The sequence below is a fragment of the Hemicordylus capensis genome, chromosome 3 (assembly GCF_027244095.1).
Source record: "Hemicordylus capensis ecotype Gifberg chromosome 3, rHemCap1.1.pri, whole genome shotgun sequence".
Classification (NCBI taxonomy): Eukaryota; Metazoa; Chordata; class Lepidosauria; order Squamata; family Cordylidae; genus Hemicordylus; species Hemicordylus capensis.
In genome coordinates this window covers 286,414,932-286,434,259 of record NC_069659.1, presented here as the reverse complement: position 1 = coordinate 286,434,259, position 19,328 = coordinate 286,414,932, and the positions used below count along the sequence as shown (strand labels likewise).

The window sequence follows — 19,328 nt, the reverse complement described above, 5'->3', positions numbered from 1 at the left end:
GAATATATTCCAAGCAGTGACACAGTTTACTCTGCATATCCTTTAATTATTTTCAGAGTATCTGGGAAAAGTCAAATTCTCCATTGATTTTTAAAACTTATGTAATAGTGATGCTACAATGCATAGTAAAGAATTAGACAGGCACTTCTGTTTAGTTTTCCAAGTACATCTCCACATAGTATTTGGGTATTTCACGAGCCCCAGCATACTGAAATGTGTAGTTTTCCAGCATTTTTTGGTCTGGCTAAGTCCACTGCTAAATAGTTTTTGAAATATTAAAAGATTAATGAGCTTGGCTTGTATTTTTGAGCTGATATTATGGTAAAGTTATCTGAAAGATGGGTGTCAGATGTTTGGACAGGGGGCACAATTTCAGTGCTTGCCCTAGGCACTATTTTCCCTAGATACGCCTCTGAGTGCGGGTAAACAGTGGCCGGGCCTCATTGTCCCAGCCTCCATGAATCCCACAATGCACCATGTGACACACATGATGCATTGGGGAATTCTCCCAAGAGACGGCACTCTAGATGCACATTTCTCTGTGTGGCTAGGCTAGAAGTAGTCTGGCTTGCACATGAGCAGCAAGCCTGGGTCAAGGGAGCACTCGCTCCCTTAACCTCTGCTAGCAGCTGGGCTCCAAAGCTGGGCTAGGTGGCACTGGCCCGCAGGATCGGGCCCGATCCCAGCAGTTCTCATGCACAGCTTAACCCAGGCTGAATGTCCCTAGCTTGGCTTAGGCTGTATGTGAGAATAGCCTCACTATATGAAATGTTTCTGTAGATACTCACTCTATGCAGTGTTGCTGATTAAAGAGCAGTAGCCATTCTGAAATGGTTAATCTCTGTACATTGCTGTATACCATATAAAAGAAGTCAAAGAGCAATGATTTAGGGAGGGTGGGGGCTGAGATCGTTGGAGGATGAGAATGATGCTTCACTCCTCTTAAATTTGCAAGCATGAGCTGCAGCAGAAAATTAGCTCATCCTTCAAACCAGGGAGATAGACCCAATTGCTTAATATCCAGAAAGTGATGAGATAGAGAAAATTGTGTGCTAGCGAAGGAATCAAAAGCGTTTGGTGTGTTCCTTGTTTCAGACAAAAGGAAACAGATGAAAGGAGCAAGGCTGAAAAGCTGCTGAAGGCTCAGCCCACACAAGCAGGCCTACTTCTGCCCCCACCCCCACGCCTATAAAATAGAATAGAATGTGAGGATTCCTCCAACACAGAATTCACAAAGAATATATCCCAATGTGACAGGAATGAACAGGTGTAACAGGGCTCTTTCTCCTAAAATCTGATAACAGTGCTGACTCAGATATTTTCCAATAAGCTAAAAAATGAATGTGCTCTTGCTCTCCAATTAAACTTTCCCTTTGTTTTATTCCTCCTCCCCCTGCAGTTTATTTTTGTGGCTAGTGGGTTCCTCCTCTAAAAGCACAAACTTGCCAATTTATTTTTATGCTCATTGCTGAGGCAGAAAAAACCCTAACATCTTGCTCAGAGGAATAGAAGCCTTATGATTAAAACTGAGCCAGAAGGAGAATCCTGGCTGCCTTTCTTGAAAGATTTGCTTGACTTGAACACGGTAACCTCCAAAAGAGCTGCTGTAATGGGGAAAGGGCCAGAACGACCTGAAAATGAGCCGGAATGCTCCTTAGAGGACTGGGGGGAGGTCTGGGGGGGGGAGGGTCTGTAGAGATGACCCTCCCCCCGCCGTGGCCACATTAACACCCCCCTGAGGCCACTGGACCTGCTGGTGAGTCTTGCTAAAAAATTTTTAAACAAAAACCAAAAACATTAGAACACCCAAGATGGCTGGGAGGGGGAGATTTGGGCTCATGATTGAGCTGAACTGGGCCTAGTCTGGCTCGAGGGCCCTCATGAGCCCTCAAGCCGAACCTCAAGCCAGTTCTCACATCCCTAGTGGCTTGTTAGTTTGAAGAATGGTTCTGTAAGGGAACAGCAAGTTGACTATTCTGTCTGCAAGGAAAAGTTATCAGCTACTGTTTCATCTCTATAGTGGTCTCTCCTGCTGTTCATTGGAAGTTTCTGAGGTCTGATAAATGGGTTGAATACAAGCAAGGATTTCTGATTCCACTTGTGGCTTCACAGCCTTTCTGCTATCCCTCAGTTTGCTTTTCATGTTGCTAAGACAGTTCTCATAATGAACACAATCCAGTACTTTAAAGTCCTATTGTTTTCAAGAGAGAAGCTCATTCTCACTCTGAAATGAATGGGGCATTAAAAACACTTAGCTTTGCCTGGATGATGCCCATAATAATATGTTGGGAAAGAATGTTGGGTTTAATATAGGAAACCTGGTTTCAGATGTTTGCTTAGTGATGAAGCTTTCTGAGTTTGTTTTTAGACAATTCACCAATTCTCAGCCTAATCCTGCTTCTCAGGATTGTTGTGAGTATAAATATGATGGGAATTGTTCTCTAACAAAGTGCTTTACAAGATTTATGGTAATACTTTGTAATATTCAGATCCCAGTGTTCTCTTTCTTTGTCACCACCATTCTTGGAAGTCCCTCTCAGTGGTGGCTGGAACACCCATGATCTCTCAGAGGCTACCTACCCATTCTCAATTTATCATCAGATTCCTCCTCGTTCTCTTGCAGCCACAGTCACTACCAGTATAGGTGCTGCTCTGTGGGCTTACAGTAGCACTCAGTGGTGTTTACTAAACCCAAGGGGAAAGCACTGGGCAGAACTATATTTTCCAGCCATCCCTGTGCACCCCATTCCTGACCATCTCCATGAGTTCCAGTTCCATGGAAAAGACTCCCCCAGTATCAGGAATGACAGGTACTGTGTGGAGCTGGCTGTGCTGGAAGCACTTGCTTTTGCATGGCATCAGGGATGGTAGTACATGTTTGGACACTAAACATGTACATGTTTAGTACATGAATCAGACGTTCTGAAACACAGGCCTAGTACCAAGCAAGATGCTAATCACCTTCGTGGCACACTTGAGGATGCAGGATGTCTTACTTAGTCCCTACCTGGGCAGCATTCTAAAATGATACAGAGTTAGGGAATATGTCATCTGCAACAGACTATCATAAACTGCCTTCAGTTTCATGACTGTGTGGTGAACAATACAAAAAGTTATTTGATCTCAGTGCAGACCCTGGATCACCTAGGAGTTCGTCCTCTTATCCTATGTTCCTATTTGAAGAGGAAGAATAATAATCTGGTTTTGAACAGGCAGACACAAGCCTCACAGCAACTGGACCTGATGACTTGTTTATGCACCTGATGGGCATGCTGGTGTCCTACCAAGACCTGACAAATTGTTCTTGTTTCCATCCTGGTTTTGTATAAGCTGCTCATTGTGAACCAAATCGGCACACCCATAATCTTTTCCAAGGTGCTGAAGGAGGCTGGTACAGACTGATGAAAGCAATAAACCTCATGGTGTTGAAAAGGGTCTTGGTTGTCATGTATGCTAGGTTCTCAGATGAGGAGTGCATTTGTAGGACCAAGTGGCCCAGGCCTCATGGAACAATCGGTAGTTCAGAAAAGTATCAACAGGCTGCACTCTATCCCATCTAGTTTGCTCTGTGAGAATTCCAGATAGCTATTAAAAACCAACATTGTCTGTATAGACAATGGCTCAATGAATGCATGTCTCAGCAAGCAGGGTATAACACTTGCAGTTTCTTTACCATGAAGGCTGAAAGATCTTTAGCTGAGTGAAGAAGTATTTATTGTCCTAAAATGTTTAGAAACATTTTAAAACAAAATACCTGCAGGAACTGAAAATGTGATAGTGAGTTAGCTGAGTAGAATGACCCTTCAGAGAATAGAATAGGTGCACCTTCACATCTTTTAGAATATTGTCCAGTGTTTCAGGATGCCTCTAGTGGTCCTTCTTGCAACATCAGTGGATATGCAAGACCAGGAATTTTTGTCTGTGTTCCAGTATCCTGATTCTGTGGGCATAAATGCCCTGGATGAAAACTGTCCAATGAACCCATTGAATGCCTTCTTGATCATCAGGGTCATATCCAAAGTACTGAGGAAGATGGGACAAGGAGCTGAAATTATCCCATACTCCTGGCTTTCTTTCTGGATATGGGACTGAAACTCTTGGTCTGGTGAATGACCTATACTGGAAACTTGACAGGGGAGTGCGTCCCTGTTGGTTCTACTGGACCTCTCAGTGGTGTTGAATACCATCAACAATGGTATCCTTCTGGACCACCTCTCAGGTATGGGGATTGGAGGCACTGCTTTGAAGTGACTTCGGGTGGTGCTGGGGGACTATTGCTCAACACCTTTGCCATTGGCCTGTGCAGGGGTCCTGCAAGGTTCAGTTTTGTCACCCATGTTATTTAATATCTACATGAAACCACTGGGATTGTTCATTTGGAAACTTGGACTCAGTTCTCAGCAGTATGCGGATGACACTCAGCATCATCTCTCCTTATCACCTGATCCTAGGGAGGAAGTGATGGGTTGGATGTGGGCTAGTAAACGGAGATTGAATCCAGACAAGATGGAGCTGCTGCTGTTCAGCAGGGGAGCCGATCGAGATGAAGGGATTTGACTAGTCCTGGATGGGGTGTACCTACCTTAAAAGAGTAAGTGTGCAGCTTAGAGGAATTGTTGGAACCTCTCTGCTTTTGAATGCCCAGGTAGAGGTGGTAACCAGGGATGCCTATGCACAGCTTCAGCTAGTGTGCCAGCCATGTCCCCTTCTTGAGAAGGCAGATATGACCATGCTTATCCATGCCTTAGTCACAGCATGGCTGGATTACTGTAATGCACTCTATGTGGGGCTGCCCTTTGAAGAATATTTGGTAACGTCAGCTAGTGCAAAATGCAGCACCTAGGCTTTGGTCTGGAGTTGCCTGCTGGGATCACATCATACTCATTCTGAAAGAACTACATTGACTGCCAATTTATTTCTGGGTCCATTTCTAGCCCTTAATGGTTTGGGCCCTAGATATCTGAAAGACCGCCTGCTCCCAAAGGTTTCTGCCTGCTTAACAAGATCATTGAAGGGGGCTTTGCTCCATGTGCCCGTGACAGAGGCTTGTTTGTCACGTACAAGAGGCAGAGCCTTCTTGGTCATCGCCCTCAGGCTTTTAGATGCTCTCCCAGTAGGCTTCCACTTTTCTGTCTCCATTACAGCTTTTAGAAAGCAAGTTAAAACATGGCTCTTTATCCAGGCTTTTATGTAAGACTGCTGCTTTTCCCCCCCTTCTGCTGCTTCTGTGTTCTACTGTTTTGTATTGCATTTTAGTACTATTTTTCTATATAAATTTAATATTTGTACTTTTTGAATGGTTTAATAGATATGTATTGTTCTAATTATATTGTAAACCACCTTAGGATTATTTTAATGCAAGGACGTATACAAATTCATCAATCAATGACTCGATCAAATAAATAGTACTCTGGAACGGGTGGTTCTGCTCAACAGTATCCTGGGGTGCAAGGGGAAGGGCACAGAGTCTTTGTGTAGCAACATGTACATGGCTTTCTGAAGAGCGTGTCCCTACTAAATCCACTTGTGGCCCACAGTTTGGGAAACTGTGGATCTTCCTTTTGATCTCATGGCCAAGGAACTTACTCTGAAAACAATATTTGTCATGACCATCACTTTAGCTAGGAGAATTTCAAATTTGGGGGCCTTTTTTAATTACCCAGATTTATGTATCTTTCACAACAATAAGGTAGCCTTTGGTTTGGTTTTTTGTACTAAAGATCTACTCCACGTTCCACCAATCTCAGGAGGTGATTCTTTTCTCATTCTGCCCTAAACTAATGAATCCACCTGGCAAGTTTTCAGAGGACACTTAGATTTTTCTAAGGACAGGAGAGTGCCCTTCTGAAAGTTGGAGGCATTATTTGTGTCCTTGAATGTTGTGTCATTGGGAAATAAAGTTTAAGTCAATACTTTGCAGGTTGGTTGGTGAGTTTCTCAGTGGCATTTAGGACCTAGGGTAATTCACCTCCAGCTAGGGTTACAGCTCATATTTGGACATGGGACAACAGGATATAGAAGGGGGTCCTAGGATATCCCAATGGAAATATTTTGTTACGATTTCCATCTTGAAAACAAATGGCAGCTACACACATTACAAGAACCACCCCCTCTTTAAAACTGAATTGAAAAAAGAAATAATGAATGAACAAACCCCATTTCCAGCAATGTTTGTCAAATGTAATCAAATGGATTTCATTCTAACCTTTTATGTGATGTACTTGTGCCTTTAGCATACTTGTGTTTAGCATAGTTGTGTTTTGACTCTGTGTTACTGTAATTAGAGATCTACATGCTGTCAGATTTGATTAAAAAGGAATTTGACAGTCTGTGCTTCTAACAATGAATGGCAGCTTTTGTTAAATTAAAAACTTTTGTCTCTGACTTGAAATGGCTCCCTTGCCTCAGGATTCTCAAAAAGTCATTTTCATTGAGGATTTGCAATATAAATAAATAAATATGATTAGATTAATTGATCAATTTGGTTTTCAGCCAGATGGATTAAAGATTTGCTATTTTCGTTGATTGACAGCTCTAGTTAACTTCGCTACTGAGCAGATGTGTTACCTTGGAGTCAACTGGCATTTGTTCTAGAGCAAATTACTTCTCTGCAAATGTAGAGCAGATTGTGCTGGAGGAGGTGCTGGGACAGAAGGCATATGTTGGAGTACTTTTGTAAAGGACTGTCTCACCCAGGTACCTAGCAGGCAAAGCTAAATTCAAGACTTAGTACAAGACTCAACTGAGTACAGTAATGCTAGGATTGGGATTGATACATGTCTCAGACTTGAACTAGGCATGTGGAACATGCCCTGTGGATTAATAGGGGATTAGGAGTTTCACTTAAATGGAAATTAAGGGAAACTGTGTCTTGAACAATTGTTCAAGTAGCCAAATTGCCTAGTAGCCAAGGGCAGCTTCACATAGCACTATTTTCTACGTAGATACCAGATCCATGCAGGAAAATTATGAAGGAGTATTGAAAATGCTCACATGACTATTTCTCTGTGCATAATGATGGTAACCTGCAAACCGCAATGTGTACATGCCACATTTGCTCCCAGTTAAATTAGTTTTGTGTGAAGCTTTCAGTAAAATCATATCCCCATTGTGGCTAATCTATAAGTTCATGTACTTGTTCAGAGCGTTCTGGAAACCTGGATCATGATAGTTTTGCTCTGAAATAGTTTGCTGTGAGGAAAGTTGCCTCTGAGCAAATTATTCAGATGAATAAATATCTTATTTACTATGAAAGCAGAGTTTATGCTTTGCTACTTTTGACTGCTTCACGCTACTCCATTTTGTTCACTGAAACTTTATTTGTGGAATTCAAGCAATAAGGAGGTTACTTAGGAAAGTTTGATCACAATTGCTTTGAAAATAGAGTAAAGTTTGTTCATAGGTTAATAAGGGGCTTACCCAACTGAGTTAACTGCTGTGAGGTAATTTGCCTCAGTGAGCAAAATTATCATAATCCAGGTCTCTGCCCTGGACAGGTACTCTAATATATTAGCTAAGGCTCCACAAAATTGCTCCTGAGCTCCCCCCACACCTTAGAATAATATTTTGAGAACATTTGGAAGAGCATGATGCGTAGCAAACTTCCCATTTCCCTGCAAAGAAGTTATGTGGGCAGGATGGCTTTGAATATTCTTTCAGTCAAAGCATAGTCATGTATTCTCGGTTCAGCTGTATGGAGGTGTCCCTGACAGTGTCTCATGAATACTAAACGCTGCTCCTCCTTATTCTAGCATGACGGGGATAAAAGGTCACATTGGTTGTAGCTTGTAGCAAATCAATAATTTTTATAAGTGCTAAGCCCCCACCAAAACTAATTAGGTTTGCGGTCCAGAAAAGTGTGCTGCATTATTATTCTGGCATAAACAACTGAATTCATCAAAGTCACTGATTTTATTTGGTGTGGGAGAACAGTTTACTTTGGGATGAAGGTCCTCCTACTGCTACAGAAAGGACAGAGCTCCCCCTTCCACCTCCGCTCACGGGTGGGAGAATGTGGAGGGGTAATCTCCACCTCCTTCCCAGAATGCATTCTCCCTAGTAGGAGACAGCAGGAGTTTCGTGAAGTTGTAGCCTGATACTGCTCTTGCACATTCCCAAATAAAATGCTCTCTCCCACGAATTGAAAAAGAGCAAAACTGAACATGCTGTGAAGCTTCTTTCTTGATGGTTTACTCTGCTTGAGTTTTATGATGCAGCATTTAGGTTAAAGACTCCTGGGGACTTCCATATTTTCTGTCCTCACTAGTGCTTTTCTTTTGGGGGGTTGACAGTGTGTGTGTGTGTGTGGGTGTGTGTACATTGTATGTGTGTGTATGTGTGTGTGTGTATATATCTATATCTATCTATATATATCTATCTATATATATCTATATATATATAATCAGTTACGGTTTTATTCAGAGGTCAGTGTTTTTTAGCTTGGTTATTAAGGGTTGCTCCTCTGTTTCTTGCTCTCATTTAGCAAATTGGTCATGTAGCAATAGAAGGAATTTCAACCCCAAAGTACAGTTGGGCCTCGATATCCACAGTCGGGTAAAAGACACCCAATCTCGGCATACACTGTAAGAGGCTGGCAGCCTCGCATATCCGCGGGTTGGGGTGGTTAGAAATGACCGTGGAGGTCATTTCCAGTCACCATTTTGTGTCTTAGAGCCTCAAAATGGCTCCATTAAAAACAAAAAACCTCCAGTGATTTTTGACCGATTTGGGGGCATTCTGGGGCACAGCACGACTTGGTGGGGGTCAGTAAAGCATGGTAAGGAGTTTCCCACTGCATTCTCTCTCACTGCATTCTCTCTTTTTGACAATTTTCCTGACAGCCAGGAACCTAACCCATGATCCTATAGCCCCCAGTTCCTCAATATTTGTGGTTTCCATATCTGTGGTTGCAGCTGGGAACAGAACCCCCACGAATATCGAGGTCCTCCTGTATACTCTTCTACATTAATTCCAATTTTTGTTTTTGTTTCCCTGATGAAGAATAGTGAGCTGATAGCCACTTTCTTATTCTTAGGTGAGCACAGCTTAGAGGCTCCTTTTGCCAACTCAGAGTTTTATAGTAGCTGAAGGATAGAATGGATTCTAATGGTAGTCTCTGAAAGGACAGTGTAGGGCTATAGAAAAGGCTTAGAGAAAGGAATGAAGTAGTCTCCGTAGCTATAGTTGGGATTAAATCATGATGATGTTTCATTCAGCCCATGAAGCAAACTGGTGCTTTTTGTGGAATTGTTGTAGCAGGTACCATGCAGGGGTTTTTCGTGAGAGGGGGGAATTGGAAAGAATGCTTCTCTTTTTAGCCCCAAAGAAGTTCTGCTGGATGTACATGTTCTGTTTTAAATCTTAAACCTTCATCCCTTCTTTTTTCAAACAGAGTGTGGGTTAAATGATTTCAAAGGATGCAAACACAGACAAAGCCCCTGTGCTTGCATAGTAGGTAATAAACCTGCAAACTCAGCAGCAGGGCTTCAAGAACCAGTTTTAACAAGGTGTAAAATGAGAAAGTGTAAGATAAGATGGCACCCTGGTAATTTCCAAATGGTCAAATTTTGTTCACCTTTTTCCATGTGGAACTGATACTATGTGTAAATGTATTCTTTGATCTGTTTATTTGAGGATAATATTATAGCCCAGCTGCACAATACAAAGGAAGGAAGGATTTTCATACAACACTGGTGATTGGGGAAGATTGTCTCTCTGTAACCTCCACACATGTGAACCTTCTCTCTTTGTTTCAGAGCCATCATCAACCACTTCAATCCAAAGATAGAGTCTTATGCTGCTGTGAATCACATCTCGCAGCTCTCGGAAGAGCAGGTGAGTTGCATGCTTCCCCACCCCACCCCCAGTTGATATCTAAGTAATTCTTTACTTAGCATGTTGCTGTACAAAGAAAGAGGTTAAATCACCACCACCACCATACACTGGTTGCATCAGAAGCCTGCCAGTGTCCTCAGCTAGTACTCTTGAGTTGTCAAAACAGCAGCTGCAAACGAGAAGTGGAACTTGTGCCTGCTATATGCTCAGGTAGCCATGCTTCAGGGCAGACATACAACTTGGAAAGAGGAACTATTTCTCATTCATTCATTCATTCATTCATTTGATGGTGATGTATTTATATTTATTAACTATTCTTCCAAGATAATCCCAGATTGCAAAAGAGTATGCAGCAGAATAAAGCAAAGTAAAGTTGTGCTGTCGATCGGTGTCGATTCCTGGCAACCACAGAACCATGTGGTTTTCTTTGGTAGAATACAGGAGTGGTTTACCATTGCCATCTCCGGCACAGTATGAGATGATGCCTTTCAGCATCTTCCTATATCGCTGCTGCCAGATATAGGTGTTTCCCATAGTCTGGGAAACATACCAGTGGGGATTCAAACCAGCAATCTCTTGCTCCAAGTTACTTCCCCGCTGCACCATTAGGTGGCATATGCAGCAGAGTAGAGGTGTTTTTTCATCTGCAAATGTGTGCTTTTGACATTTGATGACTGGAAATATGCAATGAGATCTTGGCACAGATTTGGTTTGCCAATTAGAGAAATGCATGGAATGCAGCTTCATTTGAGGAGTGCTGGGCTCATTGGAACATATGCAGTAGTTGATCCTGACTTTTCAGGGTAATTGAATTCACTAAGCCTCAAATAGCTATTTTAGGTACATTTCTAAATGGAAGTTTAAAAAAAAAAATAAGGAAAGCAATTAGGGTTAGATTTTTCTTCTCTGTAATTCAACCTGATTTCTCTACTTCCTGTTCTGTCAGAGATGCCGAAGAGTATTAAATGGGTCTTCCTAAAGATAAAATAACTTCAGGAAGGGGGGAAAAACATTAGCCGCCTTGTTCATTAAAATACCAGACCAGACTGGAAAATCGTTTAGGAGTTTTGTAACATGGCAGTAGATTGTCATAAATTCATCTACCCTTTTATTTCAGTTATAGTTTATGATGTTTTATAGTAGGAACTGAAAGTATGAGCGAGTGATGGAACATTCCTTTTCTTCTTGCTCTTATTCGTGCAGTTGCTCTGTGTTTAATTTACTCAACTCAGTTTCGATGCTAGGAATTGCTTCACCTACTACTGTGCTCTATGATGCTGTATTTTACAGATCTCCATTCATCTTTTCAAGGTTGATTACATCATCCTATACTTCTTTTTTTTTTTTTTAAATCCCTTTCACCATCAATAGGAATTGAAAATGGAGACTTGGATGTAGGAAGCTTCCCAGCCATGCTTGGCTTAGCCTGCCAGTTTTAAGAAAGGGAAGCAGCTTCTCCCTGTCTGTGCAGTAGAGCATTCATCCCCAGCAGATCAGGGAGGTCATGATGAATTCTTTCTTTACCATACGCCTGTGCTTTATATAAAACCTCCAGCAGTAGCAGGTAATGAAATCAGCTCTGATCCACAGAACAGTTTGAGGAGAGATTATTAGGAAGAAGGGAAGTGGTTTGATTTCTTCTTTCAAAGAAAAGCATTACAATGAAGTGGCAGAAACACCAAGAGAGAGAAACCGATGAAGAAGAGATAGGATCTCTTGAATACTTCCAAAGGGAAGTGTGTAGACCAGGGCTGTGCTGAATGTTTGCCCACCAGTTTTGACTGTGAAAGTTGTGCTTTTGGGGAGGTGGGGGGATATTTAGGGTTACTCCCAGGGGAGTATCTAGGGGTAGGGCAGGCAGGGCACGTGCCCCGGGCGCCACTTGAAGGGGGGCACCATTTTTTTAAATTTTTTTTTTTTAATGGCTGCCAAAAACAAAATGGCCACCATGCATGCTCAAATGGCCTCTGTGAGGCTCTAGGTCATGCCAGGCTTTGCAGAGGCCATTTGAGCATGCACGGTGGCCATTTTGTTTTCAGTGGCCTTTAAAAAAAAAAAAAGATTATTTTTAAAAACGGCCACTGCACATGCTCAAATGGTCCCTGTGAGGCCCTAGAGGCCAGCGGGGTGAGGGGGAATCTTTGCAAACCACCCCAGCCTTTAGGAAGTCCCCCAAAGGGGCTACGGGTAAAAATAATAATAATAATAATATAATATAAGACACTGTACACATATTCAGATTGGCACTATGTACAGAGAATCAGGGCTTGTGAATACTGAGCTTAAGAGCTAGGATTGTATTCATTTGCTCTTACTTTGCTTCTTGTGATAAGTGAGTTAAATGTGATGTCTTGCTAATATGGCTATTAATGGTGAGTTTGTCTTTGAATCAGTGTGAAACCCTTAATATTAAGGCCCACTGGGAGTTTCTTGCTCTCTTTCTCTCATTTTAACTGTCTTTCTGAAAGACTAGAATATATTCCAAGCGGTGACACAGTTTACTCTGCATATCCTTTAATTATTTTCAGAGTATCTGGGAAAAGTCAAATTCTCCATTGTTTTTAAAAGCTTATATAATGGTGATGCTACAATGCATAGTAGAGAATTAGACAGGCACTTCTGTTTAGTTTTCCAAGTACATCTCCACATAGTATTTGGGTATTTCATGAGCCCCCACATACTGAAATGTGTAGTTTTCCAGCATTTTTTGGTCTGGCTAAGTCCACTGCTAAATAGTTTTTGAAATATTAAAAGATTAACGAGCTTGACTTGTATTTTTGAGCTGATATTATGGTAAAGTTATCTGAAAGATGGGTGTCAGATGCCTGGACAGGGGGCGCAATTTCAGTGTTTGCCCTAGGCGCTATTTTCCCTAGATACGCCTCTGGTTACTCCTCCAAATATTTACTTTCTTTTGCACATCATCACTGTTACTTAAGAACATAAGAACAGCCCTGCTGGATCAGACCCAAGGCCCATCCAGTCCATTATCTTGTTTCACACAGTGGCCCACCAAATGCCCCTGAGAAGCCTACAGGCAAGAGATGAGGGCATGCCCTCTCTCCTGCTGTTGCTCCCCTGCAACTGGTATTTAGAGGCATCTTGCCTCTGAGGCTGGAGGTGACCTATAGCCACCAGACAAGTAGCCATTGATAGACCTGTCCTCTGTGAATTTGTCTAAGCCACTTTTAAAGCTATTGAAGCCAGTGGCCATCACCACATCCTGAGGCAGAGAATTCCACAGATTAATTATGCACTGTGTGAAAAAGTACTTCCTTTTGTCAGTCCTAAATTTCCTGACCTTAATTTTCATGGGATGAACCCTGGCTCTAGTGTTGTGAGAGAGGGAGAAACAGTTATCTCTACTCCATGCATGATTTTATACACCTCTATCATGTCTCCCTGTAGTTGCCTCTTTAACAAACTAAAAAGCCCCAGATGTTGTAGCCTTGCCTCATAAGGAAGGTGCTCCAGACCTGTGATCATTTTGGTTTTTTAAAAAACTGGGTCATTTTTCTGGGAATAGTGATTCTAGCTGCTCATGGAGTTCACAGTGAAAGAGATGATTTCATTGAGGGCAAATGCAGCATTGCCCTCACTGTTGCTGGGATGGGGTGGTGTGTGTGTGTGTGTGTGTGTGTGTGTCTTGTACTGGTGCAACCAGGCTGATCTAATTGATTAGTCAGTGCCTGTCTAATTCCCTCCTATGTGTTGTAGCATCACTATTACATAGGTTTTTAAAAATAAATGGAGAATTTGACTTTTCCCAGATACCCTGAAAATAATTAAAAGATTTGCAGAGTAAACTGTATCACTGCTTGGAATATATTATAGTATTTCAGAAAGACAGTTAAAATGAGAGAAAGAGAGCAAGAAACTCCCAGTGGGCCTTAATGCTAAGGATTTCACACTTATTCAAAGACAAACTCATCATTAATAGCCATATTATTAAGACATCACATTTAACTCACTTATCACAAGAAGCAAAGTAAGAGCAAATGAATACAATCCTAGCTCATAAGCTTAAGCTCAGTATTCACAAGCCCTGATTCTCTGTACATAGTGCCAATCTGAATATGTGTACAGTGACTTATATTTATATATATATATATATATATATATATATATATATATATATATATATAAAATTAACCTGTAGCCCCTTTTAGGGGCTTCCTAAAGGGTGGGGGGGCAGTCTGCAAAGCTTCCCCATCCCGCCGCTGGCCTCTAGGGCCTTGCAGGGACCATTTGAGAATGTGCGGTCGCCATTTTTTAAAATAAATTTTGTTTTTAAAAGTGGCCGCTGAAAACAAAATGGCCACCGTGCATGCTCAGATGGCGTCTGCGAGGCCTGGCATGGCCTAGGGCCTCACAGAGGCCATTTGAGCGTGTGTGGTGGCCATTTTGTTTTTGGTGGCCATTTTTTAAAAAATTAATTTTAAAAAATGGCGCCCCCTTCAAGTGGCGCTCGGGGCATGTGCCCTGCCAGCCCTACCCTAGATATGCCCCTGGGCAGATGGCAAATCCCCTCACCTAACTCTTTGATGTTGTGCCAACCACAAATAAATAAAATGCCATAGTGATTGCAAGTGACTCTAGCTGTTATATATGCATGAGTGAAAATCATTTCCCAAGTATAAGCAGTAACGTTTGAAGCACCCATTGTTGTTAACATGCAACTGAGACCATGCACACACTGCCAAGATATCATCAAACGTGTGTAACTGTTGAGTTTTCATTTAAATGTGACCGTTGCCTTAGAACTGTAGCCCTTGTTTTCTTGGGTTTGAATTCCAGGCTCTCACTACATACCAATATTAACTTACTGAAGTAGTAGTTTTACTGTTCTTAATGCACACTGTGCTTGTTTGCCGTTGGAAGAGTAGCACACAGGAGTTGTGTAATATCTTTTGACCGCTTTAGAGCACGCATAACATTAATTGTATCCAAGAAATATCCCTGATTAACTGCAAAGAGAGAGAGACAAAGCAGAGTTAAGCCTCAGAGCAATTGCTTTAGTGTTTTTTAGTGGCTTCCATTAAATTAATGGATCGGATGCAATATAACAAATGTCACTGGAGCAGGATGAAATAGGCAGGAGAACCATTTCAGAGACAGGATTGGTTTTTGCTCTATACCAGGGGCAGTTTAACATTTTATCTTCTAGGAAGATTTTTTACGGGGGGGGGAGCCCCTGGTTTTCAAACTATTTCATAAATGCATGCAATTTCTCATCTAGTTACGTTTTATTACATGGACAAATTGTGGCTATTTCATAAATGCATCCAGGGCATCAGAATCTTTTTTTTTTTTTAAACTTTGGCCCCTGTGCTTGATGCAAGTCAGTCCAATCAAAAGCAAAACACAGGACTTAGCTTGGCTGTCTAGAAAGAGTTTGCAAGTCCAACTTCAGTTTTGTTGAGCAGCAAAAATGAAATGTTGTATAGAATTGAGAGAGGGAATTCCCAGATTAGAGATTGCTGCATGAAGTAGCCATTTCAAATTAGTCATCTTGATTATTTGAATTAAAATAAATTGTATTTGCTAACTGCAAATCATTAAATTATAAAATGTTTGTCAGTAGTTTTTTTTTCCTGTAGTACAAACGTGATGTACTGTGCTGAGTGAAAAAAATGACCACTTTCTACCCTTGCAGAATTTATTGAAGGAGTTAATGGCAAAGCCTAGTGTAGAATTTAGCCTAAGAATCATTACATTCAGATGGGAAAGACCTAGGGCTGCTCCAAACACGTGTTTGGAGAACATAGCAAATGGAAGCTGCTCTGTCTGGTGAGATGCTTGTGAGTACTGGGTGGTTATGGCAAGCAGGCAGTTGTCATGGGGGCTTTGGTTCAGATAGCCAAAGAATGCAGTATTGTATCAGGAACTAGGATCAGGATACAAGATTCATAATTCCACAGTTGCCCTGTTTTAATCTTTATCCATACAGTGCTGACTACTTTTTAAAGCATTTTACTTTTTAAAGCTACTTTTAGCATTTTCATGCTGAAGAACAGAATGTAACTTTCTTGTTGTATGTAAAGGCTTGTCAACAACACAGTTAGGAGAAACTGAGGGATCCAATCAGTCATCAGAATGGGAAGGTGCAACTATAATATTTTTGCCATTTTTAGCTGTTTCCCAATGACAGCTTCCTTGGCATGAGTGGGCATTGGATTATAATGCATGATTCTTGATGCTAAAGGTCTGACAAAACACCGCTGTTGTAGAAGCTGAAGAATAAAGGCAATTAGTGTACAAGTGTATGGGGATTATATTTATGTAAATACAATTATATTTATTACTATATTAAAAAACCTCACCACCTGTTGTTATTGGGACCACTTCTCCCTTTGTTGTGACCCAGCACACTAGAAATTGCCTTGCCACTTGAGTGTGTTGGTGCTCAGATTTTTCTCCATAAAATCCCAGTAGATCTGGGACACCTGTACACTGTGGCTGAATATGTCCCCACACCATGGGGAGAAGGCCTGCCAGGTATTGTAGAACTTACTGATTGACTGTTTTTGTGACCTCCTACGTGGAACTCATGTTTAATTGCTTCTGCTCTTCCTCAACCTCTAGGCTGTTAGTTTCAGTAACTCTGACTGAGGATGAACCACTGGTATTTGTGAGGAGATGCAGCTGCAATGGAAGCTTCCAGTGAGGACAGAATGATCAACTGACAGTGTCAGGAAAGCTTGGTCTCCTGGACCAAATAAGAGGATGCTAACACCATTTCTGCACCTTATGGGTGGGCAATTGTCTAGCAGCACTTGCTGCTAATAGAGTCTAGTTTGTGCATTTGTGAACACTGGAGATGGGAGGAGCAGCCTATGACTTGGCAGTTCTCCAATGTTGCAACAAAACAAAAACAAACAAAAAAACCCACACCACTTTGACTATTCCAAAGCATACAAAATAGCTTGCAGAATATTGCCTGGTCGTTTTGTTTGTTTGTTTCATCCAGGGATATTTGGTGAGGCAGTCAACAGTGTTGTTTCAACTTCTGCAACATGAGCTGTATGTGTTGTGGTCAGGTGTCATTCAGCTCCTTCAGCATATCTTGAGTTCCAGCCAGTTGACATGCTGGGCAGACTCCTTGGCAGGTTACTTGCCCTGAACCACCAACTTGTCAGAATAAGCTTCTCAGCCAAGGAGATCAGGATCCATTATGATTAGCAGAAAGGTGGGTTTCTGGATGGGAGATCCCCTGAAGAGACTGATAGTGGTAGTCATCCACTATCAAAGTTCCTAGTGGGGTTGTGGCTCAACAAGATGAGATGCATTTGGAACTTTTGTTCTATCTGACCCCAGGATGGAAATATACATCTTTGAAAGGACCTGGCATGAAACCTTGCCCACCCTGGTAAGATATCTGCAGTCACAACAGCTTGGTGAGCATCATCAGCTCCACCTGAGGGAGGAGAGGCTCAGTTTGGTTCTCTCAAGGATTCTCTGTATCTATTCTTGAGAAAGGATCCTTTTTTTTGGACCTTGCATTGGTCATCATTCCCAGGTACTGGATTTGTTGACTTGGGATGAGTAGACTCTTGATCACAAACCCATATGACTGGAGGCATGTGACTGGGCTGTGGATGTCTTAAGCACCCTGTCAGAAGCTAAGGAATCTGATAAACAGGTGGTCCAAGTACAGATGCACCAAAATTCGCTGGAAAGGAAAGTAGGCAACCAGGGCCGCAAGTACTTTGGTTCAATACCCAGGGAGCAGAGGAAAGGTCAAAGGGATAGACCCATTGTTGAAAGTGAGTCCCAGTGCAGGTAAAGCACAGGTACTTTTGTTGTAATAGAATATATAAGTAGGCCTCAGACAAGTTTACAGATGCTATAAAATCCCTGCTGATGGATTCCAATATTGATTTTATTCTCATTCATTCTCTCCCTCTCTCTCTGGAAGTGTCATCTCTATCTAGTAATGGAGTCACTTCAAGCTTGTGCATGCCAATTTTTTCTTTTGGTATTGTGAAAAATATGGAGTGGACCCCAGACTTTCAAAATTAGTTTTATAGCTGCTATCTGCAGAAAAAGCTGGGCATCTGACAAAACTCTGCAGTGTTTGAGGGAGCATTTTGTCTGGGGGGAAAACCCAGCCTCAACACCCAGCAAGTGATGGCAGAACATTTTATTATTTATTTATTTATTTATTTACACAGTCAGACAGGTGTTATTGACTGGTTTGTTTTATCCAGACATCGAGTCCTTCCCAAGGACCTAGGATGGCTGAACTTTATTGTCAATGTTGTTGCTGTTGTTATAGATATCGTCGCAGACTATAGGCTGTTTCCAGTAAAGCTGCTTTTTGTAATTGGCTGATGGTGATTTCTGTGGCCCCTGTGGTGTTGAGGTGCTCGTCAAGGTCTTTTGGAACTGCACCCAGGGTGCCAATTACCACTGGGATTATTTTGGTCTTTTTTTGCCACAGCCTTTCCATTTCAATTTGTAGATCTTTGTATTTGGTGATTTTTTCTATTTCTTTTTCTTCTATTCTGCTATTCCCTGGTATTGCTATGTCGATTATTTTAACTTGTTTTTCTTTCTTCTCGACTACAGTTATATCTGGTGTATTGTGTGGCAGATGTTTGTCTGTTTGTAGTCGGAAGTCCCATAATATTTTTACATCTTCATTTTCTTCAACTTTTTCAATTTTATGGTCCCACCAATTTTTGGCTACAGGTAGCTTGTATTTTTTGCAGATGTTCCAGTGTATCTTCCCTGCTACCTTGTCATGCCTTTGTTTGTAGTCAGTCTGTGCGATCTTTTTACAACAGCTGATTAGGTGGTCCACTGTTTCATCTGCTTCTTTACAAAAGCGGCACTTGCTGTTTGTTGTTGATTTTTTGACTTTTGCTCTTATTGCATTTGTTCTTAGTGCCTGTTCTTGTGAAGCCAGTATTAAACCCTCTGTTTCTTTCTTCAGGTTGCCATTCTTAAGCCATTGCCAGGTCTTGGTGATGTCTGATTTTCCACTTATATTGTGCAAATATTGATCATGCAGGGGCTTATTTCTCCATTTTTCTGCTCGGTTCTTGACTTGTTCTTTTATTTACACAGTCACAGGTGTTATTGACTGGTTTGTTTTATCCAGACTTCGAGTCCTTCCCAAGGACCTGGGATGGCTGAATTTTATTGTCAATGTTGTTGCTGTTGTTATAGATATCGTCGCAGAATATAGGCTGTTCCCAGTAAAGCTGGTTTTTGTAATTGGCTGATGGTGATTTCTGTGGCCCCTATGGTGTTGTGGTGCTCTTCAAGGTCTTTTGGGACTGCACCCAGGGTGCCAATTACCACTGGGATTATTTTGGTCTTTTTCTGCCACAGCCTTTCAATTTCAATTTGTAGATCTTTGTATTTGGTGATTTTTTTCTATTTCTTTTTCTTCTATTCTGCTATCCCCTAGTATTACTATGTCGATTATTTTAACTTGTTTTTCTTTCTTCTCGACTACAGTTATATCTGGTGTATTGTGTGGCAGA

The 19,328-nt window shown here is 41.6% G+C and overlaps 1 protein-coding gene across 3 annotated transcripts in view; it reads left to right on the top strand.

Annotated features, from left to right (window-relative positions):
• The window catches only part of ARMH3 (armadillo like helical domain containing 3), a 237,969-nt gene that overhangs the window by 161,409 nt on the left and 57,232 nt on the right, over nt 1-19,328 (top strand). For all 3 annotated transcript variants that reach the window (XM_053305039.1, XM_053305040.1, XM_053305041.1), the window contains exon 24: nt 9,756-9,834. In XM_053305039.1, the coding sequence (XP_053161014.1) occupies nt 9,756-9,834 (79 nt within the window). The remainder of the gene's footprint in view (nt 1-9,755; nt 9,835-19,328) is intronic.